Source organism: Onychomys torridus, chromosome 2 (genome assembly GCF_903995425.1).
Source record: "Onychomys torridus chromosome 2, mOncTor1.1, whole genome shotgun sequence".
NCBI classification, from domain to species: Eukaryota; Metazoa; Chordata; class Mammalia; order Rodentia; family Cricetidae; genus Onychomys; species Onychomys torridus.
Genome location: NC_050444.1, coordinates 136,786,187 through 136,804,367, shown reverse-complemented (window position 1 = coordinate 136,804,367; position 18,181 = coordinate 136,786,187). Strand labels below are relative to the sequence as shown.

General features: G+C 51.0%; 1 protein-coding gene and 1 long non-coding RNA gene across 3 annotated transcripts in view; one reads left to right on the top strand and one right to left on the bottom strand.

Annotated features, from left to right (window-relative positions):
• Bmp8a (bone morphogenetic protein 8a) overlaps window positions 1–5,665 on the top strand; it is a 28,124-nt gene extending 22,459 nt beyond the window's left edge. The window contains exons 4-7 of one of the 2 annotated variants that reach the window (XM_036179793.1): window positions 1,856–2,056; window positions 2,569–2,645; window positions 3,035–3,145; window positions 5,516–5,665. In XM_036179793.1, coding sequence (XP_036035686.1) covers window positions 1,856–2,056; window positions 2,569–2,645; window positions 3,035–3,145; window positions 5,516–5,665 — 539 coding nt within the window. Of the gene's footprint in view, window positions 1–1,855; window positions 2,057–2,568; window positions 2,646–3,034; window positions 3,206–5,515 lie in introns of both variants that reach the window. The other variant, XM_036179792.1, reaches the window with a different exon arrangement.
• An 11,525-nt stretch (window positions 5,666–17,190) lies between these two features.
• LOC118578491 lies at window positions 17,191–18,146 on the bottom strand. The gene is made up of 2 exons (XR_004944265.1): window positions 18,097–18,146; window positions 17,191–17,505 (listed from the first exon to the last, which is right to left on the bottom strand). It is a non-coding gene; the product is annotated as an uncharacterized LOC118578491 (long non-coding RNA).
• Between the last annotated feature and the right edge of the window lie 35 nt (window positions 18,147–18,181).

Here is an 18,181-nt window from a genome sequence, read left to right as displayed (position 1 = left end):
TTGATTTTTTTTCTTTGAGACAGCCTTGGTGTGTCTGGAACTCACCTATGCAGACCAGGCTAGCCTCAAATTCACAGAAATCTGCCTGCTTCTGCTTCCGGAGGGCTAGAATCAAATGCATATACCACCATGCTGAACCTTATTTGGTTTTGTTTGTTTGTTTGTTTTGTTTTTCGAGACAGGGTTTCTCTGTGTATCTTTGCGCCTTTCCTGGAACTCACTCTGTAGCCCAGGCTGGCCTCGAACTCACAGAGGTCCGCCTGGCTCTGCCTCCCCAGTGCTGGGATTAAAGGCGTGCACCACCATTGCCCGGCTGTTTTTTCAAACGAGCTTTTATATGACTGGCTTTGACTGACCTCCAACTCGATATGTGGAATAGAATGACCTTGAATTCCTCATCCTCCTGCTTCTCTGCCTGAATGCCGGTTGCGGGTGTATCCCACCACACTAGCTTAGTACACTGCTTTTGGAGTAGAAAGGGCAGGGCAGGACTGGAGAGATGGCTCAGGGGTTAAGAGCATTTGTTACCCTTCCAGAGGACCTGGGTTCAATTCCCAATAACCACATGATGGCTAACAACCATCTGTAACTCAAGTCACAGGGGCATCTAATGCCCTGCATGCATGTGGTGCACAAACATACATGTAGGCAAAACAACCATACACATAAAATAAAAAAGAAAATAAGCCGGGCAGTGGTGGTGCACACCTTTAATCCCAGCACTCGAGTGGCAGAGGCAGGCAGATATCTGTGAGTTCGAGGCCAGCCTGGTCTCCAAAGCGAGTTCCAGGAAAGGCACAAAACTACACAGAGAAACACTATTTCAAAAAAAAAACCAAAATAAATAAATAAAATAAAAAAAGAAAAAGAAAAAAAGAAAAGGCAGGGGCCACTGACAGGGCCCCCAGCAAAGCTGGAGCTGGTGGTGGAGGCTTTGCTGTCCTGGGTTGACTGTGCTGTAGAGGCATCTGCAGACCTTAATGGATTAGGTGACACCCCCCCCCCCTTTTTTTTTTGGTTTTTCGAGACAGGGTTTCTCTGTGTAGCTTTGCAACTTTCCTGGATCTCACTTTGTAGACCAGGCTGGCCTCGAACTCACAGAGATCCACCTGCCTCTGCCTCCCAAGTGCTGGGATTAAAGGCGTGTGCCACCACCGCCCAGCCTGACACACATACACACACACACACACACACACACTCTTTATAGGCTCCACTCCTCCTGTGGACAAGCTCCGGTCTGTCTCCCTGAAGCCCCTTCCTTTCTTTAAAGCCATAAGCTGGCCTGGTGAACACACACTTGGCACTGGAATGAGCCTGATGTGAACTGAACCCTGGACTTTGTTCTGACCTCTGGCCCTGCTCAGACTGAGGCCTTGGTAGTGGGCATCAGGGCAGTGAATGCCCTGCCCTTGGATAATCAAGCTTGTCGAGCTGGGAGAATAAGCCCCAGCGATGTCCTTGCAGAGGCTGCCATGAGCTGGTGTGTCATGAACCACACATTCTAGTCCTCAGAAAGTGCAGGATGAAGATGGGACCTGGGTGTTAGATCACTGGACCAAGGGCGTCTGGGTCCTGAGCATCCCCGGCAGTGGACTCTGAGTGACTGTGACTTGGGTTACAGTGAGGACCGACTGAGGACATTAATGAGCAAAACCCTGACACTTGTCAAAAGTTTCCATCTGTCAGGTTCTCCCCAGCAGGAATGCCTGTGGCTACTGAGGTCCCTGTCCCTGTCACCTCAGACCTGCTGGCCAGAGTGCTTGGGTTGGTCCTCAGATGAGGAAACAGAGGGTCGTAGGTGCCACACACCCCCCCACAAGTCAGTCAGTCTAGTGTTTCTGTCTCTGTCTCCCAGGGCACAGCATGGATCCTGGCCTGGCCGGTCTGCTGGGACAACAAGCACCACAATCCAGACAGCCTTTCCTGGTCACCTTCTTCAGGGCCAGCCCGAGTCCTGTGCGGGCCCCACGGGCAGCGAGGCCACTGAAGAGGAGGCAGCCAAAGAAAGCGAATGAGCTTCCACATCCCAACAAACTCCCGGGGATCTTTGGTGAGGGTGGGGTTGAGCCTCCCTCATCTGAGGCCCTTTTAGAAAGTGGTGGCCTGCCAGTGAAGCTAATTGGTGTGCCTGACAGGGAGGGTGGGCTGTGCCTGGCAGGGAGGGTGGCTGTGCCTGGCAGGGAGGGTGGCTGTGCCTGGCAGGGAGGGTGGCTGTGCCTGGCAGGGAGGGTGGGCTGTGCCTGGCAGGGAGGGTGAGCTGTGTCTGGCAGGGAGGGTGGGCTGTGCCTGGCAGGGAGGGTGGGCTGCAATCAAGTCTGCAGAGGAAAGCAAAAGCCGAATGTGCCCAGAGCACAGCCACACCCTGTGGTGACAGGGAGCCACTGAGGACTGTTGAGCTGGGTCATGGCATGAGCAGGGATCCAGAAATGGAACTTGTGACCCCAATGGTTCCGTTTCCTGTTGTCCTTCATTTGTAAATGTGCCTGTCATGTCACCCCCCATGAGAGTACCATGGCAACTCCGTAGAGCAGGACCCCTGAGGAGACTTTGCACCTTTTTGTCCTGCAGATGGTCATGGTGCCCGAGGCAGAGATGTTTGCCGTAGGCACGAGCTCTACGTCAGCTTCCGGGACCTCGGCTGGCTGGTAATTTCTACCTCTCCTCTCTGAATGCCACCTGCAGAGCCTGGTGTCTCTAGGGTAGAGGTGGAGCTACTGTGCCATTAGTTGTACATAAAAGCCCGGGAAACTGAAGCAACCTGAGCCCTCTGCCCAGTAAACTGTCAGCACGACAGAGAAACTGAGGCAGGGCCTTTGGGCTCTTCCTGCTACAGCTGTTGCAGGAGGCATGGGGGCAGCTGTGGAGAAGACAGCAGAGGAGGGTTAGGTGTGGAGGACAGAGCTGGTATCCAGCCCTGCCTGCTGAGGGTCACTGAGGGGGATGAGGGTTCACAGGCTCAGGTCATCCTGTGACAGGACCTATGGTGATGGTCTATGGAAGGACACTGATGTGACTCACCTTTTCCCACCCACAGGACTGGGTCATCGCCCCCCAGGGCTACTCAGCTTATTACTGTGAGGGGGAGTGTGCCTTCCCACTGGACTCGTGTATGAATGCCACCAACCATGCCATCTTACAGTCCTTGGTGAGTACCACAGTGGCCAGCTGGGACCCAGGGGGCAGGGGCGGGGTGAGGTGGGGTGGAGCAGGCAGTGGTAAGAATGGCAGCAAAGAGGAACTTGCTCTGCAGACTCAGCTACAGAGTTGGATTCCTGAACCTCAGTAAGAGTTGACACTCACATGAGCATCTGTGCGCAGACACTTGAGCGTACATGCACAAGTGGGAGCCTGGGAGCCTGTGTGGGGCCCACATTGACATACCACAGCCCCTGTGGTCACACTGGGGTAAAGCAAGACATCCACAGGAGTCTGCTTAAGGAGGATTAGGGAATTTATTAGGATATAAATTGAGGAAATACACTCATGAATACAGAACCAAGTAGACAGCTGAAGTCGTCCTCTGATCTGACCGGGACTGAATCCACCCGGTAGTTCGATCACATCAGGAAGGAGGAAGCAGGGGCTTGTGACCCCCTCTCCCATTTCTCTAAAGAGGTCAAATACACCGGCAAGAAGCACCGCTTCCTTCAGGTCTATAGCCCAAGGTCATGGCAGAGCAAATACCACTACACAGGGGCACCCCATGGCGGCCTGTGTGACCTCAGTGCACAAGTGCCCAATGGACAGGGTGGATGTACCCTCTCTGGTGTGCACATGTGCTCATCTATCCTGCGTAGCAGGTGGATCTCCCCTTGGGCTCTCTGCTCTTCTGGGCCTTTGCTCATTCCTGATGCCTCTCCCTCATATATCCCAGGCTGGAGTCAGACTCAGTATGTAACCAAGGATGACCTTGAACTTGTGCTAGCCCTGCCTCCAGTCCTGGGTGCCGGGATTATATGTGTGCGGTATTATGCCTAGTTTATATGATGTGGGTCAAATCCACGGCTTCCTGCATGCTAAACAGGCACACAGCCAACTGAGCTCTGTCCAGAGCCCTGCCCCTGCCACTGGCTCTTGACCCCATTTCTTTCCTGACTCTTCCTCCAAGGGGTAGCACTGGTGAGCCTTAGTTTCTGGGCCATCCTCAGCGGTGGGAGCGGGTTCGAGCAGGACAATACCGCAGCCTGTATGGACAGGCGTTTGTACTTGCTGACTCTGGTGTCAAGACCTTATTCTAGAATGTTTTTCCTGGAATCCTGGTGTCCCACAGTTTTGTGTTTATCTAGCAAGAGACTATGCCAAGTGATGGCCTGGAGTGAGCATCGTGAATTTTAAAGAGTTGCTTGAGCTGACACTGAGGCATCCTTTCACCACGGCCACCTCATTTGCTGGAGCCTGAGAGAAGCAGCCCAGGGTGACAGTGCGATATGCAGTCAGTAGTTCCCTGGTGGGGTGGGTGGCTCTGCTCCTCCCAGGTCTTGCTTCCTTCCCCACTTTGCTCTGGCCTCTGTTTCCCCTGTTGACAATGAAGCCATTGTCAACAAGGGGCCACAGTCAGTGCTCACGGCCTGCCCAGGTGGCAGACAGGACAACCTCTGTCCCCCAGGGAGGCTGGAGTGAAAGCAAAAGCCACAGGGAGTGAGAGGGGACCTGGGTTCTAGGTTAACATGGCTCATTGATGGTGGGGCGGACCTGGTGTGGGCTTCCGCATCAGGAGCATCGGGGCAGCAACAGAAAGAGAAATGTCAAGCCCGGTTGTGTGGTGGTGTAATCCCAGCACTCGGGAGGCAGAGGCAGGTGGATGGATCTCTGTGAGTTTGAGGCCAGTCAGGTCTACATAGCAAGTTCCAGGACAGCCAGGACTACATCTCAAAATAGAAGAAGAGAGAGAGACAGACAGACAGACAGACAGAGAGGAGAGATGGATATATGGATGAACACCTGTTTCAAGGCCAGTGGTACCATCAGCCAGCCAGTGGGAACCCCACGTAGGCTCGATGTATCACCTACAAAGACAGCCTTGCCTCAGAAGTTCTGAGGCTGGGCCACATCAAGTGGGACAGAATTCTAGAATTTCTAACTCAGTCTGCAGAATGTCACACACACACACACACACACACACACACACACACACACACACACACAGAGTGTGGGGCAGTGAGGTTCCAGAAGAGGCACCTCAGAGGGCACACACACACCCATGGGGACCCAGTGCTGGGGACAAGCAAAGTTGTCTTCTGTGTCTGGGCAGAATCGAATGTGACAGTGGACCAGGGGCTGAGAGTGCCTGTGGGTTTGTGGATCAGTACCTCCACGCCAGGTGCCTGGGCTGTGCTCTGAGGTCAGTGGGCAGGACTCGTGTGCAAGGAGGGGGCTGCTCTAGCCAAAGGTGGGGAATGACCTTGGGCTGGCCAGAGGGGTGAGACCTTCTGGAAAGGAAGCAAGTGTGAGGCGGGGCTTTGCTGGGCAGGTCTTTATGCTCCTGCCTGCACCCCTGTGCCCCCCTCCCTGTCAGGTACACCTGATGAAACCAGATGTCGTCCCCAAGGCTTGCTGCGCGCCCACCAAACTGAGTGCCACCTCTGTGCTCTACTACGACAGCAGTAACAACGTCATCCTGCGCAAGCACCGCAACATGGTGGTCAAGGCCTGTGGCTGCCACTGAGGCCCTGCTCTACAGCTGCTTCTGCTACCTTCCCCGGCTGCTGTGGTCAGGCCCCTTTCCAGAGACAGGAACCCCTCACATGCTGTCATAGCTCAGACAGGGGCAACAGGAGGCCCCTACTTCCCCTGGCCACTTCCTGCTAAAATGTTGGTCCTTTCCCAGCTCCTCTGCTCCCTTCTTGGGGTGTGTGGCCTATTCCCTCCCTCTCCCAGGCCCCTACCCCAAGCACAGACTGAATGCACACGGCATCCCAGAGCTGCGCTGACTGAGCGTCTGGGGTCAGCACTGAAGACCTACAAGACAGGAAGACTGCTCCTTGGCCATCCCCAGCCCAGAATGGCCCATTCTGGATGGTCTGAGGTGGCCCTGGAGTCTGAAACTGGCTGATCTGGGCTCTGCACCATTCACTATGGCGGGGGAGGGGGGGCGCATGTCTAGGTATAACAGACACACACTTAGATCAATGCATAGCTCTACTTCTCTCGTGCGGTTAGCTTGTTAGAAAAAGAGTAAGCAGAGGCAGGTGTGGTAATGCATGCCGTTAATCCAGCTCTAGAGAGACAGGGAGGATCTCTGTGAGTTCAAGGCCACAGGGAGACCCTGTCTGAAAAAGAAAAAGAACCATGTAGCTGGGCCTCATGGCTTTCAGTAAAAGTGAGAGGTACATTTCATGACATGTGTCCTGGGCCTGCCCTTCTGCCTAGAAGCAAAGGACTCTGGGAACTTGCAGTTCCCTCTCCTACCATAACCATGCTGACCAGTTTGGGGATGGGCGCTATGACAAAGTAAACTCTTAACAGAAGCAAGAACATAGCTGAGGTGGCTGGTCCAGGCTGGCTCACAGTAGATGCCCCTGTTTCTTCTCCTAGCTGATGGCCTGCATCAATGATCTCCCTCTGAATGTCTCACGCTGCCCCTGGACAGGCCCTCCACATCCTCAGCACAGACCTGCAGATGGCCACCAGCAGCTCCTGAGAGGAAAGGACTTGGCTTTCCTTTTCCCCCAGGGACAGCCGTCCATTCCTCCCAGGGCACAGTAACTAGACAGCCCTCCAGCCAGGCATGGGGCAAAGTGGGGGAGTGTCAGCGTTTGCTTATGTCTGGGAACTAAGAACAGGTTGGTCACCAAGCTGGCGTCACCCTGGGGGCCCAGCAGCCCCATCCTGTTTCTGGGACCTGTGAGTCAAAGAAAAGGCCCCTGTCCCAGGGGACTGACAGGTGGTAATTAGGCAGAGTTGGGTGGGGAGGCTCGGAGGAAACCACTGTTGCCCCTGGAGCAGCCGCTGGGAGCTGGAGTGTTTATTTGATTTCTGACTTGCTAAAGCCTGTAATTTACCTGCGGGAACAGAGTCCAGCTGCCCCAACTATGTCATTAAGAGCAGGTCCTGGGCCCATCCCCATCTAGAGACACACCCAGTGGAGGTGGACCCACCCAGGTGCCCAGGGATGCACTCCATGGAGTTCACACTCTGTACCCCTGAACGGGCCTCCTGTAGGGTGGGACCAGCGGCTGGAGTGAGGCTGGAGGCATTGAGACTGGGCCATGCTGCAGGACAGCAGCCTGTCCCCTTCGACCTGGGAGGGCCTCCTGTGTGAGGCCAGAGGAGGGGACCCTTCCATGTATACAAAGAATAAGCCCAGAAGATCTGCAAGATGGTAACTTCCCCAAGAGCTTCACTGGCTGTTCTTCCAAAGGACCAAGGTTCAATTCCCAGCACCCACATGGCAGCTTAATTGTCTGTAACTTCAGTTTCAGAGGATCCAGTGCCCTCTTCTGACTTCCAATGGCTCCTGCACACATGTGGTGCACAGACATACATGCAGGCAAAACACTCATATACATGAGAATAAAAGTAAATAAATCTTTAAAAAAAAAAAAAAAAAAAAAAAAAAAAGCTCGGGGCTTCAAACAAAGGCTGGCTGGGATTGCACAAGGCCTTAGCCTGAACGTCAGGACACTGACTTGCTTAGTTAGTGTTTGGACAAATGACTTTTCTTACTCAAGCTTAAATCTCCCATCTGTAACAGGAAGCTGGCTTTCTGTTATTGTAACAAAATGCCGGAGACAATCAATTTGAAGCAGGAAAAGGTTTCTCTTGACTCACAGCTTCAGAGATCTGTGGTTAGCTGGCCCCACCACTTTTGGCTGGTGGTGAGGCAACAAGCTGTGGTAAAGAGCAGGGCGGGATGAAGCCACTCATCTCATGGTGGACAGGAAGCTGAAGAAAGGAAAGGGTAGACTGAATCCCAGACGCTCCTTCAATGACACATGCCACGTGACCAGAAAAACCTCCTCCTTAGACACAGCTGCCTCCAGCTCCTGAGTTTGGGACTAAGCCTCGAGTCCCCAGGCTGTTGGGGATATCCCAGATCTAAATTGGAGGAGTTTATTGTTATTTTTGATTTTTTTCATTCCATAGGTTCTTCCTGCCAGGAGACCTGTCTGCCTCCTTGGCCATTTCCTTTCAAAGGCTTGGCCATGGGACTTATAGCCTTATCCAGCAAACCTCCCTGCACCAAATAGGAGGGAGATCAATGTTTAGCTTGTCAGTGCCAGATTCTAGCCTGGCTTGGTCGGGAGCAACCGTGTTTGTGAAATGAATGTTTGGAAGATGCAGCCTCTGTACTGTCATAATGCAGAGCAGGAGCATGGGGCCACTGTGTGACTTCCTCCCACAGCAAAGCAAATGCCTGGCGATCACAGCCTCCCAGTGCCCCGACATTTGATACCATCAGCCAACCAGGCAGTCGTGGATGGCACCAAATGGAAAGATCTTAGAGAAGAGAGGGACATAGCACCTGGGACATCAGCAATGTCACCAAGACCATCTGGTTTAATGGTGATCTCTGACCACCCAGGTCACACATTAGAAGCAAAAATGGCCTTCACTGAAGGCCCCTAGGGGCAAAAATAAGAAAACACCACAAGGCACAAAAGCAGGGCTGCCTGAGTGGGGGACAGACCCTCATGACATCTTCACGGCTGCAGCCCAGCACACCTGGATGCTGGCTGGGTACAGCGCTGTTCCTGTGGCTAGATGCAACAAAATAGGAGATGCACTGTGGAGAAACTCCCTACAGTTTACAGGAAGAGAGGCAGAGGGCACAGGTTTGGAGTGGAGCAGAACAGAGCTGCCATCAAGTCCTGGCCCTGGCTCTGTGACTCTGACCCCTGCCCAGGCCTCAGTGCTAACCCAGGCCCTTTGGGTGCTGGGTTAGACCTGCCCTTCTGCCCTTGTGAGCCCCCTCACCCAAGGCTCAGATGTGCTCAGAGCCCTCAGCACCTGCCATTTGAGGTGTGTGTATATTCTCTCCCCCCACCCCCTTGCTCTCTCACTGGGTTTTTCAAGACAGGGTTTCTCTGTGTAGCTTTGCGCCTTTCCTGGAACTCACTCTGTAGCCCAGGCTGGTCTCAAACTCACAGAGATCTGCCTGCCTCTGCCTCCTGGATTAAAGGTATGTGCCTCCACCACCCAACTGATAGTGTCTCATTGTAAATGGACTTGGCATTGCGGCCCAGGCCAGCCTTCCTAACAATGCCATCTTTTCCCAGAATGCCCCTGCTGTTGCTGTTTTGACCAACGAAGTTATGCCTACCCCAAACCATCTCTGAGTGAGTGCTGGCCCTGCACCTTGTCCACCTGTGAGAAGGGTCAAGCTATAGCACTAGGGTCTCTAGGGTGAAGACATGGTAGGTGTGGTCCTAACCTATGGCCCACTAGTGGTCATGCACCAACTCTGTCCTCGTGGGCCAAGTCTTTTTTCTTACTGGGGGGAAGTTCAATCAGACATTTGACCTTTAAAAAGATTCTTCCTAACCAGGTGGTGGTGGTGGTGGTGGTGGTGGTGGTGGTGGTGGTACACACCTTTAATCCCAGCACTCTGGAGGCAGAGGCAGGAGGATCTCTGTGAGTTTGAGGCCAGCCTGGTCTATAGAGTGAGTTCTAATATAGTCAAGGCTTTTACACAGAGAAACCCTGTCTCAGGGGGAAAAAAAAAACCAACTTCTTTATGTAGGAAACTTACATATATACTGGGGAATGTTTTTTAAATTAATTTTAAATTTAAAACTTAAAGAATAGACTATAAGTCCCATAATTCCACTGTCTAGCTAACCAGGGTTAATAATCCTCCTGGTTTCTTCTTGGATCCTGTGTACATGCGCCCACATGGGCTATGTGGGTAACTTAGAAAGTTAGAGTTGTACTGTACACTGCTGGTGAACTGATTCAGTATATAATGGACTTTAAAATTTTGTGATATTAAATATTTTTGAAAACAAATTTGAACAGTAGTCTGTCTATGCCTTGATTTCTGCCTCCTCTCCACAGGACAGGCTCCTCAGTGGGCAGCGGGTGCCTCATTGAGCATGGTCTCAAGACTGGCCCACAGCCAGGCAGTGGTGGCTCACGCCTTTAAACCCAACACTCTGGAGGCAGAGGCAGGTGGACCTTTGTGAGTTTGAGGCCAGCCTGGTCTACAGAGTGAGTTCCAGGACAGCCAAGGAGCACAGAGAAAAACAAACAAACAGACAAAACAAAACCAAGAGCCAGGTCCTGCTGGGCTCTAAATCAATGAACATGGCCCAAATCAACCTAATGTGTGAAAGCCCAGAGTCCCAACATGGGCTGCTCTGGAGCCACCGAGGCTAGAGCAGCAGGCTTCTCTCCTCCCCTCCAGATTTATCCTGTGACCCCAAGTGAGAACATATCCTGAGAGCAACAGCCCCACCCACAGGACAGTTTCAAAACTGACACTGGATCAGGTAGCAGCTAGTGGGGACGAGGTTCCCTAGTGACTGGTGGGGCTCAGCCTCTACACACAAGATGCCATAGGGCATGGCTGGTAGGGAGTAAGGCCAGCCTACTGCAGGCTGCCATTTCCAGCCAGGACTTGGGAGGGGTGGCGGAGGAACAAATCCGGCTTGTGTATGTTTTACCGGTTCCGAGGGGGACCTGCATATCCCATGGGAGAAACATTCTGTCGTGGTGTCAGTGGGTGAATGAGGAGAGGACACGTTGAGACTGACTAGAGATAGCCATTAGCTACAGCACCAGTATGTGAGAGCAGAAACCGACCTGGCCAACCTGGTCCCCTGTCTGGCCAGCAGGAAAACAGAGAGGCATTTCTGCCCAGTTTTGATTTCAACCTTCCAGCACTGAGCATGTAGGGGAGGAGCCTCCCCAGAGTCTCAGCCTCAGGAAGGTTAGGTCTGTCCCAGCTGCCACCTTGGGGACCTAGCTGGAGGTCACTGCAAAAACCAGGGTTTATCAAAAACCAACGACAAACACTGCTCAGGAACCACAGATGGCCAAGACAGGCTGTGGCAGTCCACACCTGGGAGAGCAATGGCTAGGCACAGCTGCCCGTGGTAAGGAGGGGGACACTTGCATTGGCTCCCAGGCCCCAGCTACCCCTGGGAAAGTGCCCAGAGTGTGACAGGCCAGGCTGTACTTTGCAGGAACTGTTCCTGAGGAAGCCAAAGGGTTCAAGCCCACACCGGCTTGCTTCACAGGACACCCCCAGCCCCAGTGCTACCTCGCGAGGCTACCTCCTCCTTCCCGAACTCAGGGTCAAAAGCAGAGAATAGAGAACACAGTCTCCTCACCTGTGCCAGGCAGCTGTGACCACCTGCTTTGTCTTCTTATGCTTGTGGCGCTGGGCCTTGGCAGGCAGAGCAGAGAAATCAGGGATCAAAGAGAAGGAAAGCGTGAGAGGGTAGAAGCCTCAGGGATCCTCATCCGCACTCGGAATCTGATCACAGAGACCCCTCTCTAGACCTTACACAAGGCTTCTAGCCAGAGCAGGGGCAGGGTGACCTACTTCAACCTGCTTCAAGATAGTGGGGCCTTTGGGCCTCCCTGGACACCCAGAGCTCACTACCCAGTCGGTCTGCTTTGCATAAGTCAGGAAGAACTGGAAGCCACTGGTGTTCGGGCCCAGCTGGCCCGGAGAGGCTTGGGAGGAATAAGCATGGTCTCCCTGCACTCTGCTCCCAGTCCTTAAAGCGTGTCTGCACAGCAGCTGGCTCAGGCTCTGGGATGCGTTAGCCTCACCTGGTCCTTCTCTCAGGAGTGAAGCAGGCTAAGGAGGGTGGTTTTGACCTTTTTAACACTGGTTTCTTTCCTTTTTTTTTTTTTTTTTTTTTCTTCTTTGAACTGAGGCTCGAACCCAGGGCTTTGCACTTGTTAGGCAAGTGCTCTACCACTGAGCTAAATCCCCAACCTCTTTTCTTATTATTCAGCAAATACTAGCTATGTGGTAATGAGACTCCCGTGGAGGTCGCAACCATGGGAAACAGCCTAGTGGGGCGGAGTCACCCAAAGATGACTGTAGAGAGCCTGGGGTAAAGTGCTCACACTCCAAGCATGGGGTGTGAGTTTGAATCTCCAGTACCTGTGTGCCACGTCGGACACGTGTCTGCACTGGGGCAGCAGGGGTGGAGATGGGCAGCCCCGAGAGCTAGCTGAAACGGAGATCTGCGGGTTCAGGGACCGGTGCTGCCTGGGAAGACACCAAACATCCTTCTCTGGCCTTAGGAAGCTAAAGGATCGGATGTTACAAGACCATTCTTGGCTACATAGCGAGTTTAAAGCCAGTCCGGGGTTCACGAAACTGCCTCCAAACAAAATGCAGAAGTCTGACAGCATGGCTCAGAGGCTGAAACAAGGCTGAGTCTGCCGACATGAGCTCTTTCGCCGACACCCATATGAAGGTGCCAGGAAAGAGCTGACTCCAGAGTTATCAGCTGACTTCCACACGGGCATCATGACACGTGTGCCCCACATCACACACACAATAGTAACAAGTGAAAATATTTTTATTTTTTGTTTTTTCAAGACAGGATTTCTCTGTAGCTCTGGCTTTCCTAGAACTCACCCTGTAAACCAGGCTGGCCTCGAACTCAAGAGATGCCCCTGCCTCTGCCTCTTGAGTTCTGGGATTAAAGGCCTTGTGCCACTACACCTGACTGTAAATATGTTATTTTTTTTATTAAAATTAAAATTGAGGGGAAAAATGATCTGTCCAGGCATGATAGCACTTGTCTGTAATCCCAGGACTTGGGAAGTAGACACAGGTTGGCAAACTCATGGCCAGCCTGGGCTATGGAGTAAGTTTCAGGCTATCCAGGGCTACCTAGTAGCCTATCTAAACCACAACAATAAAAGACGGCTCTGCCCAAACTAACAGGAGACAGAGGCCATCCTAGGACAGAAAGAGCTCCTCGGGGAACCGTGTGGTAGGGGTGGAGGGTAGGGGGCCAGCTGGGCCCAGATGAATGCCAAGAATGAGCCCCAAGACCCTGACCAGCAAGCTGGGTGGTAGTGTCTGCTAAACCAGGAAGTGTGGAGAAGGGGAACACAGCAGCTTTCATCTGAGAAGTCTAAGGGGTCCAAGGAGACCACAGACAGACAGCAGCCAAGAGCAGGAAGCCATAAAGCCCTGAGGTGGAAGAGAGTCACATAGAGACCAGTTCAGCCTTGCAGAGTCCTGGACCAGACTCTCAGTGGGGTCATACTGCCCTCTAGAGGATACTTGGAAACTGCAAGGCATGTCAGTAATCTTTGGCCTAACTACAAAGCCAGACCCTGTCTTAACAAACAGCAGCCCAGTGGTGGCACACGCCTTTTTATCTCAGCGGAGGTAGGCGGACCTCTGTGAGTTCCAGGCCAGACTGATCAATGGAGTGAGGGCCAGGATAGCCAGGGCTACACAGAGAAACCCTGTCTCAAAAAAACATACAGAGATAAAGCCTGCCTCAAAAAAAAAAAAAAAAAAAAAAAAAACCAACAAAACAAGACAAAACAAAAAAGAAAACAGGCATGGAGGCACTTATGCAACTCCAGCAGTTAGGAGATGGAGATGGGAGAATCAGCAGTTCAAGGTCATTCTCAACTACCTAGTGAGTTTCAGACCAGCCTGCGTTAGATGCGATCCTGTCTTAAAAACAAAACAAAACAGAACCCAAACCAGCTAGTGATGGTGACACACACTTTTAATCCCAGCACTTTGGAGACAGAGGCAGGCAGACCTCTGTGAATCCCAGGCCTGCCTGGTCTACATAGTGAGCCCTGTCTTTAAAAAAAATAAAAGTTTAATTACATAAAAACAAGTCTTCACACAACAAAAATGCATTTTAGGGTTGGGAATTTAGCTCAGTGGTAGAGGCCCTGGGTTCGGTCCTCAGCTCAAGAAAAAAAATGCATTATAAACAAAGTAAAATAATAAAAACAACAGCATGATAAACCAAGAGAAATGTTTGTGTGCCTCAGATATCACACAATGTCTAATACCCAAAGACTCTCAGGATCTTATTAGATTAAGCCTTTGGCTCAGTTGGTGGTGAATCTGTGTATCCAGCATGCCTGACGGCTTCAATGCCCTGCTCCAACAAGGGGACCAATGTTACATTTGAAAGGTGAGGGAAGCAGATGCAAAAATCCACAGCCAGGCCCCAGGTGGAGCTCCAGGAGTCCAATTGGCAAGAAAAAGGAGGGATTGTATGAGCGAGAATTGAGACCAAGATTGGAAAAAGCACAGGGACAAATAACCAAACTAGTGGAAACACATGAACTATGAACCAATTGCTGAGGAGCCCCTAACTGGATCAGGCCCTCTGGATAAGTTAGTTGATTAGCTTGAACTGCTTGGGAGGCCCCCAGGCAGTGGGACCCGGACCTGTCCTTAGTGCATGAGCTGGCTGTTTGTAACCTGGGGCTTATGCGGGGACACTTTGCTCAGCCTGGAAGGAGTGGACTGGATCTGCCTGGACTGAACCTACCAGGTTGAGCTGAATCCCCAGGTGAGTCTTTGCCCTGGAGGAGATGGGAATGGGGGAGGGGGGGCTGGGGTAAGGTGGGAGCGGGAGGGGGGGAGGACAGGGGAATCCATGGCTGATGTGTAAAATTAAATTAAATTATAAAATAAAAAAACATTTTTTTTTTTAAAGGAAGAACAGTGAAGGGCTGGAGAGATGGTTCAGCAGCTAAGAGTACATAATGCTCTTCAAGAGTTTGATTCTCAGCACCCACATCATGGTGTGGCTCAGAACCACCTGTATCCCCAGCTCCAGTAGGATTAGACACTGCTGGCTTCCACACTCATGTGCTTGCACAAACACACAATTAAAAATAAAGTTTAAAAAAGCTTGAAAGGTGGTAGTGGCACACCTGTAATACTTGCGCCTTCCCTGGAACTCACTCTGTAGACCAGGCTGGCCTCGAACTCACAGAGATCTGCCTGGCTCTGCCTCCTGAGTGCTGGGATTAAAGGCATGAGCCACCACTGCCAGACTAACAAACCTTTTTGTTTGAAACAGATTCTGTGTAGCCCTGGCCATCCTGGAACTCACGCTGTAGACCAGGCTGGTCTCAAAATCCACCTGCCTCTGCCTCCCAAGTGCTGGGATTAAAATATGTGACACCATAGCCTGCTTCTTTACAGTAATTTGACCCAGTAATTCTAATTCTAGGAATTGCCCCATCTTCATCAGATCAGCTGCAAGACTTAATCACCTTCAATCTGGAGGGAACTTGGAAAGTCACACACACACACCTGCCGTTTGTATGCAATTCTGCACTGATTGCATGTGGCCTTGTGAGCTCAGATTCTCAGGAGGACCTAAGATGTACAGATTGGGGAAGGTTGAGGGAGGGTGTCCATCTCTGACTGTGGGGAAGCCATCCACACTTGGTAAACTCTCCATTGCAGCTGTTTGGAAAGATCTACCCTCCTGTCAATAATCCCTCACTCAGGCACTGTAAGGAAGCCGGAGTGAACTGGTAGAATCCTACTTCTGTCTGATAACAGGGACCTCGTGAGGAGAGAACAGACATTGTTTATACCTTCTGGGTAAATCGCCACACCTCTAAATGTGCATAGTGTGCATTATTCTAACAGAAACTGCCCACAAGAACCATGCACAGGGCCCTGGCCGAATCAATGACGGCCAGTCTACCCATGGACTAGGAAAAGGGAAGACACCTAGGACCTGCTGTGGACTGAATTCCAGAGGCTGCTACACGGATAAAACAGGGTGAGAAAAGAATATCTTTAAGAATATTTTAGGTTTTAAGCAAGAATAGAGGAGAAATAAGGACATGTTTCTATTTGTATCTGAAAAAAAAAAAGAAAACACAAATCCCCAAGGATTTGCCAGAACTGGTTGTTATGGTTTGAACTGGAAGTTCTCCCACCCCACATTAAGGTTCTGAAAGTGTGTTCCTCAACTCAGCACACTGTTCTGGGAGGTGGGGGAATCTTTGTGGTATGGGGACTCAGCCACACCTGAGTCACTAGGGTGAATTTGAAGGTGATGGCTCAGTGCTCTGAACATTGGCTGCTGCTCCACCATGCCCTCCCTGGAGGTGCTCCTGTTGGGTATTTTGTTCCAGTGGTGGGAAAAGTAATAAACTAGTTTTAACCCAAGCGGGAGGGAGAAGGGGCAGCAGCTTCATGTACAATTCTTAGACCTTCGATTCCAGCACTCAAAGACACTGAGTTCCAGGCCAGGCTGTTCTATGGATAGCCAGTTCCATGTCAACCAGGACTACCCAATGAGACCCTGTCTCAAAACTAGTAAAAAGCCAAGCATGACATAGGCCTTGTGATCTCAGTATTCAGACAAGCTGAGACAAGAGAACCTCAAGTTCGAAGTTACAACAGTGAGACCTTGTAAGGCAAAAACAAAAACAAAAAAACCCTCTCAAAAGTGAAACCTGACTGCCTTAACTGAGCGATAGTGGGTGTTGGAGTCCACTCCATGTACTTCCTCACAGGCCACACTGCCCACAGTATTCTAGAACAGGGACTTGGCTGTCATCAGGAGCACCTGTCTGCAGCGCTGAGGACAGCTTAAGCCCCAGCCTGTTTCCTTCAAACAGGACCCCAGAAACCTGGGAAATGGCTTCTAATGAAGGGGACTCCAGCGCAGACCAGCACTGGCTGGAATCTAAACATTAAAAGCTGGGCATCATTACCCACACCTTTTATCCTAGCATTCAGAAAGAGGCAGTGAGTTGAGGCCAGCCGGGCCGGGCCACACAGGAAAACTAAAACTTTAAAATTTATACCTTTGATCTCAGCACTAAGAAGGCAGAGCCAGGCAGATCTCGGAGTTCGAGGCCAGCCTGGTCTACAGTGAAATCCAGGACAGGCACCAAAACTACACAGAGAAACTAGCTTGAACAACCAAAGAAAAATAAAGTATTGAGGAATAAATGGGACATACTGTTTCCTCAACTAGTGCAGAGTAAGAAGAAACAACTATGTGTTTATCTCCTTTATGTACATATATACATAAAACCTGATTATATTCATGTACAGAAAAAAATGACCAAGTCCAGGGATTAGTATGTCAGGCAAGCTCCATCCCAGCCAACATTTAACCCTCTCTGTCCTTGCTATAACCCTAAACTATCCTCCTAAAAAATAATTTAAAGTAAATGCACTTGCTCCATTCAGAACTTAACAGTACTTCCAGCAAAATCCCCAAATTATGGAAGAAAACACATACAAATATAACAGCCAGTTTATATTTACTTTTCTTTATTGAGAAACTTAAGTCTTGGGTACATCAAAACCAATTTCTGGGAGGGGAAAAAAAATCAGAAGCCCCCCAATAGAAAAGAAAAAAAGTTACCACCCGGGCCATAGCAGAACCCATAGAATATATTGTTATAATTGAAAAATTCTAGGTGCCTCATAATAATTGACCTTTTGATACAAAATGACCTATTGAATTTTGCAACTTGTGGTTCTTGTTATGGAGGTCCACAGACAATCTGGGAAGTCTTCAGACCTTAGCTGAATGCCAGGAGGGGTTATTTGGCTTTTGACTCCTAAAACAGAAATAAGCAAGCATGTCAAAGACCCAGCCCTGACCTCCACCCTCCCTCTGCCTTTGCCCATCACCCCTTTCCATGGAAAGGAGCCCACTAGTCCTGGCCACTCTATAAACTCTTGCAGGCTGAGGCCACAACTCTCAGCAGTGAGGGGTGCCCCTTCTCCCCCAGACGCGATGCACTCCCAGAGCGGTGAACACACCAACCTCAGGCCAGGCTACAAGATGTGTACAGACAGACAGCAGGCAGTTCTTATGATGTATTTATTATGAGCAGAGAACCGTTTCTTCCTGTCACTATCTCAGGCCAGTAAGGTTATTCATTTTTATGAGGTGGGAGGCACTGGGCCTTGATCAGCCATGTGTGATCAGGCACTCTTGAAGGAGTCTACTTGTTACGGGTGTATGGCGAAGGGCCTTCTTTCTGTGTTGCTCATATGAGCAACTGGGACTACAGGCAGATGCTAAGTTCTGCCCCTAATGCCAGCATTCTGGAGGCTGAGTGAATTTAGGGGCATCCTGGGGCATATGGTGAGACCCTATCTGGAAAACCAAACCAAACAAAAGAACAACTGTCCAACATACATACTTTTCCCAGTCTAAGAGGTAGCAGCAGCAGCAGCAGCAACGCCCACCTTCCGGGGGTGGGGGGCTTCTTTCTTGGCATGATGAGT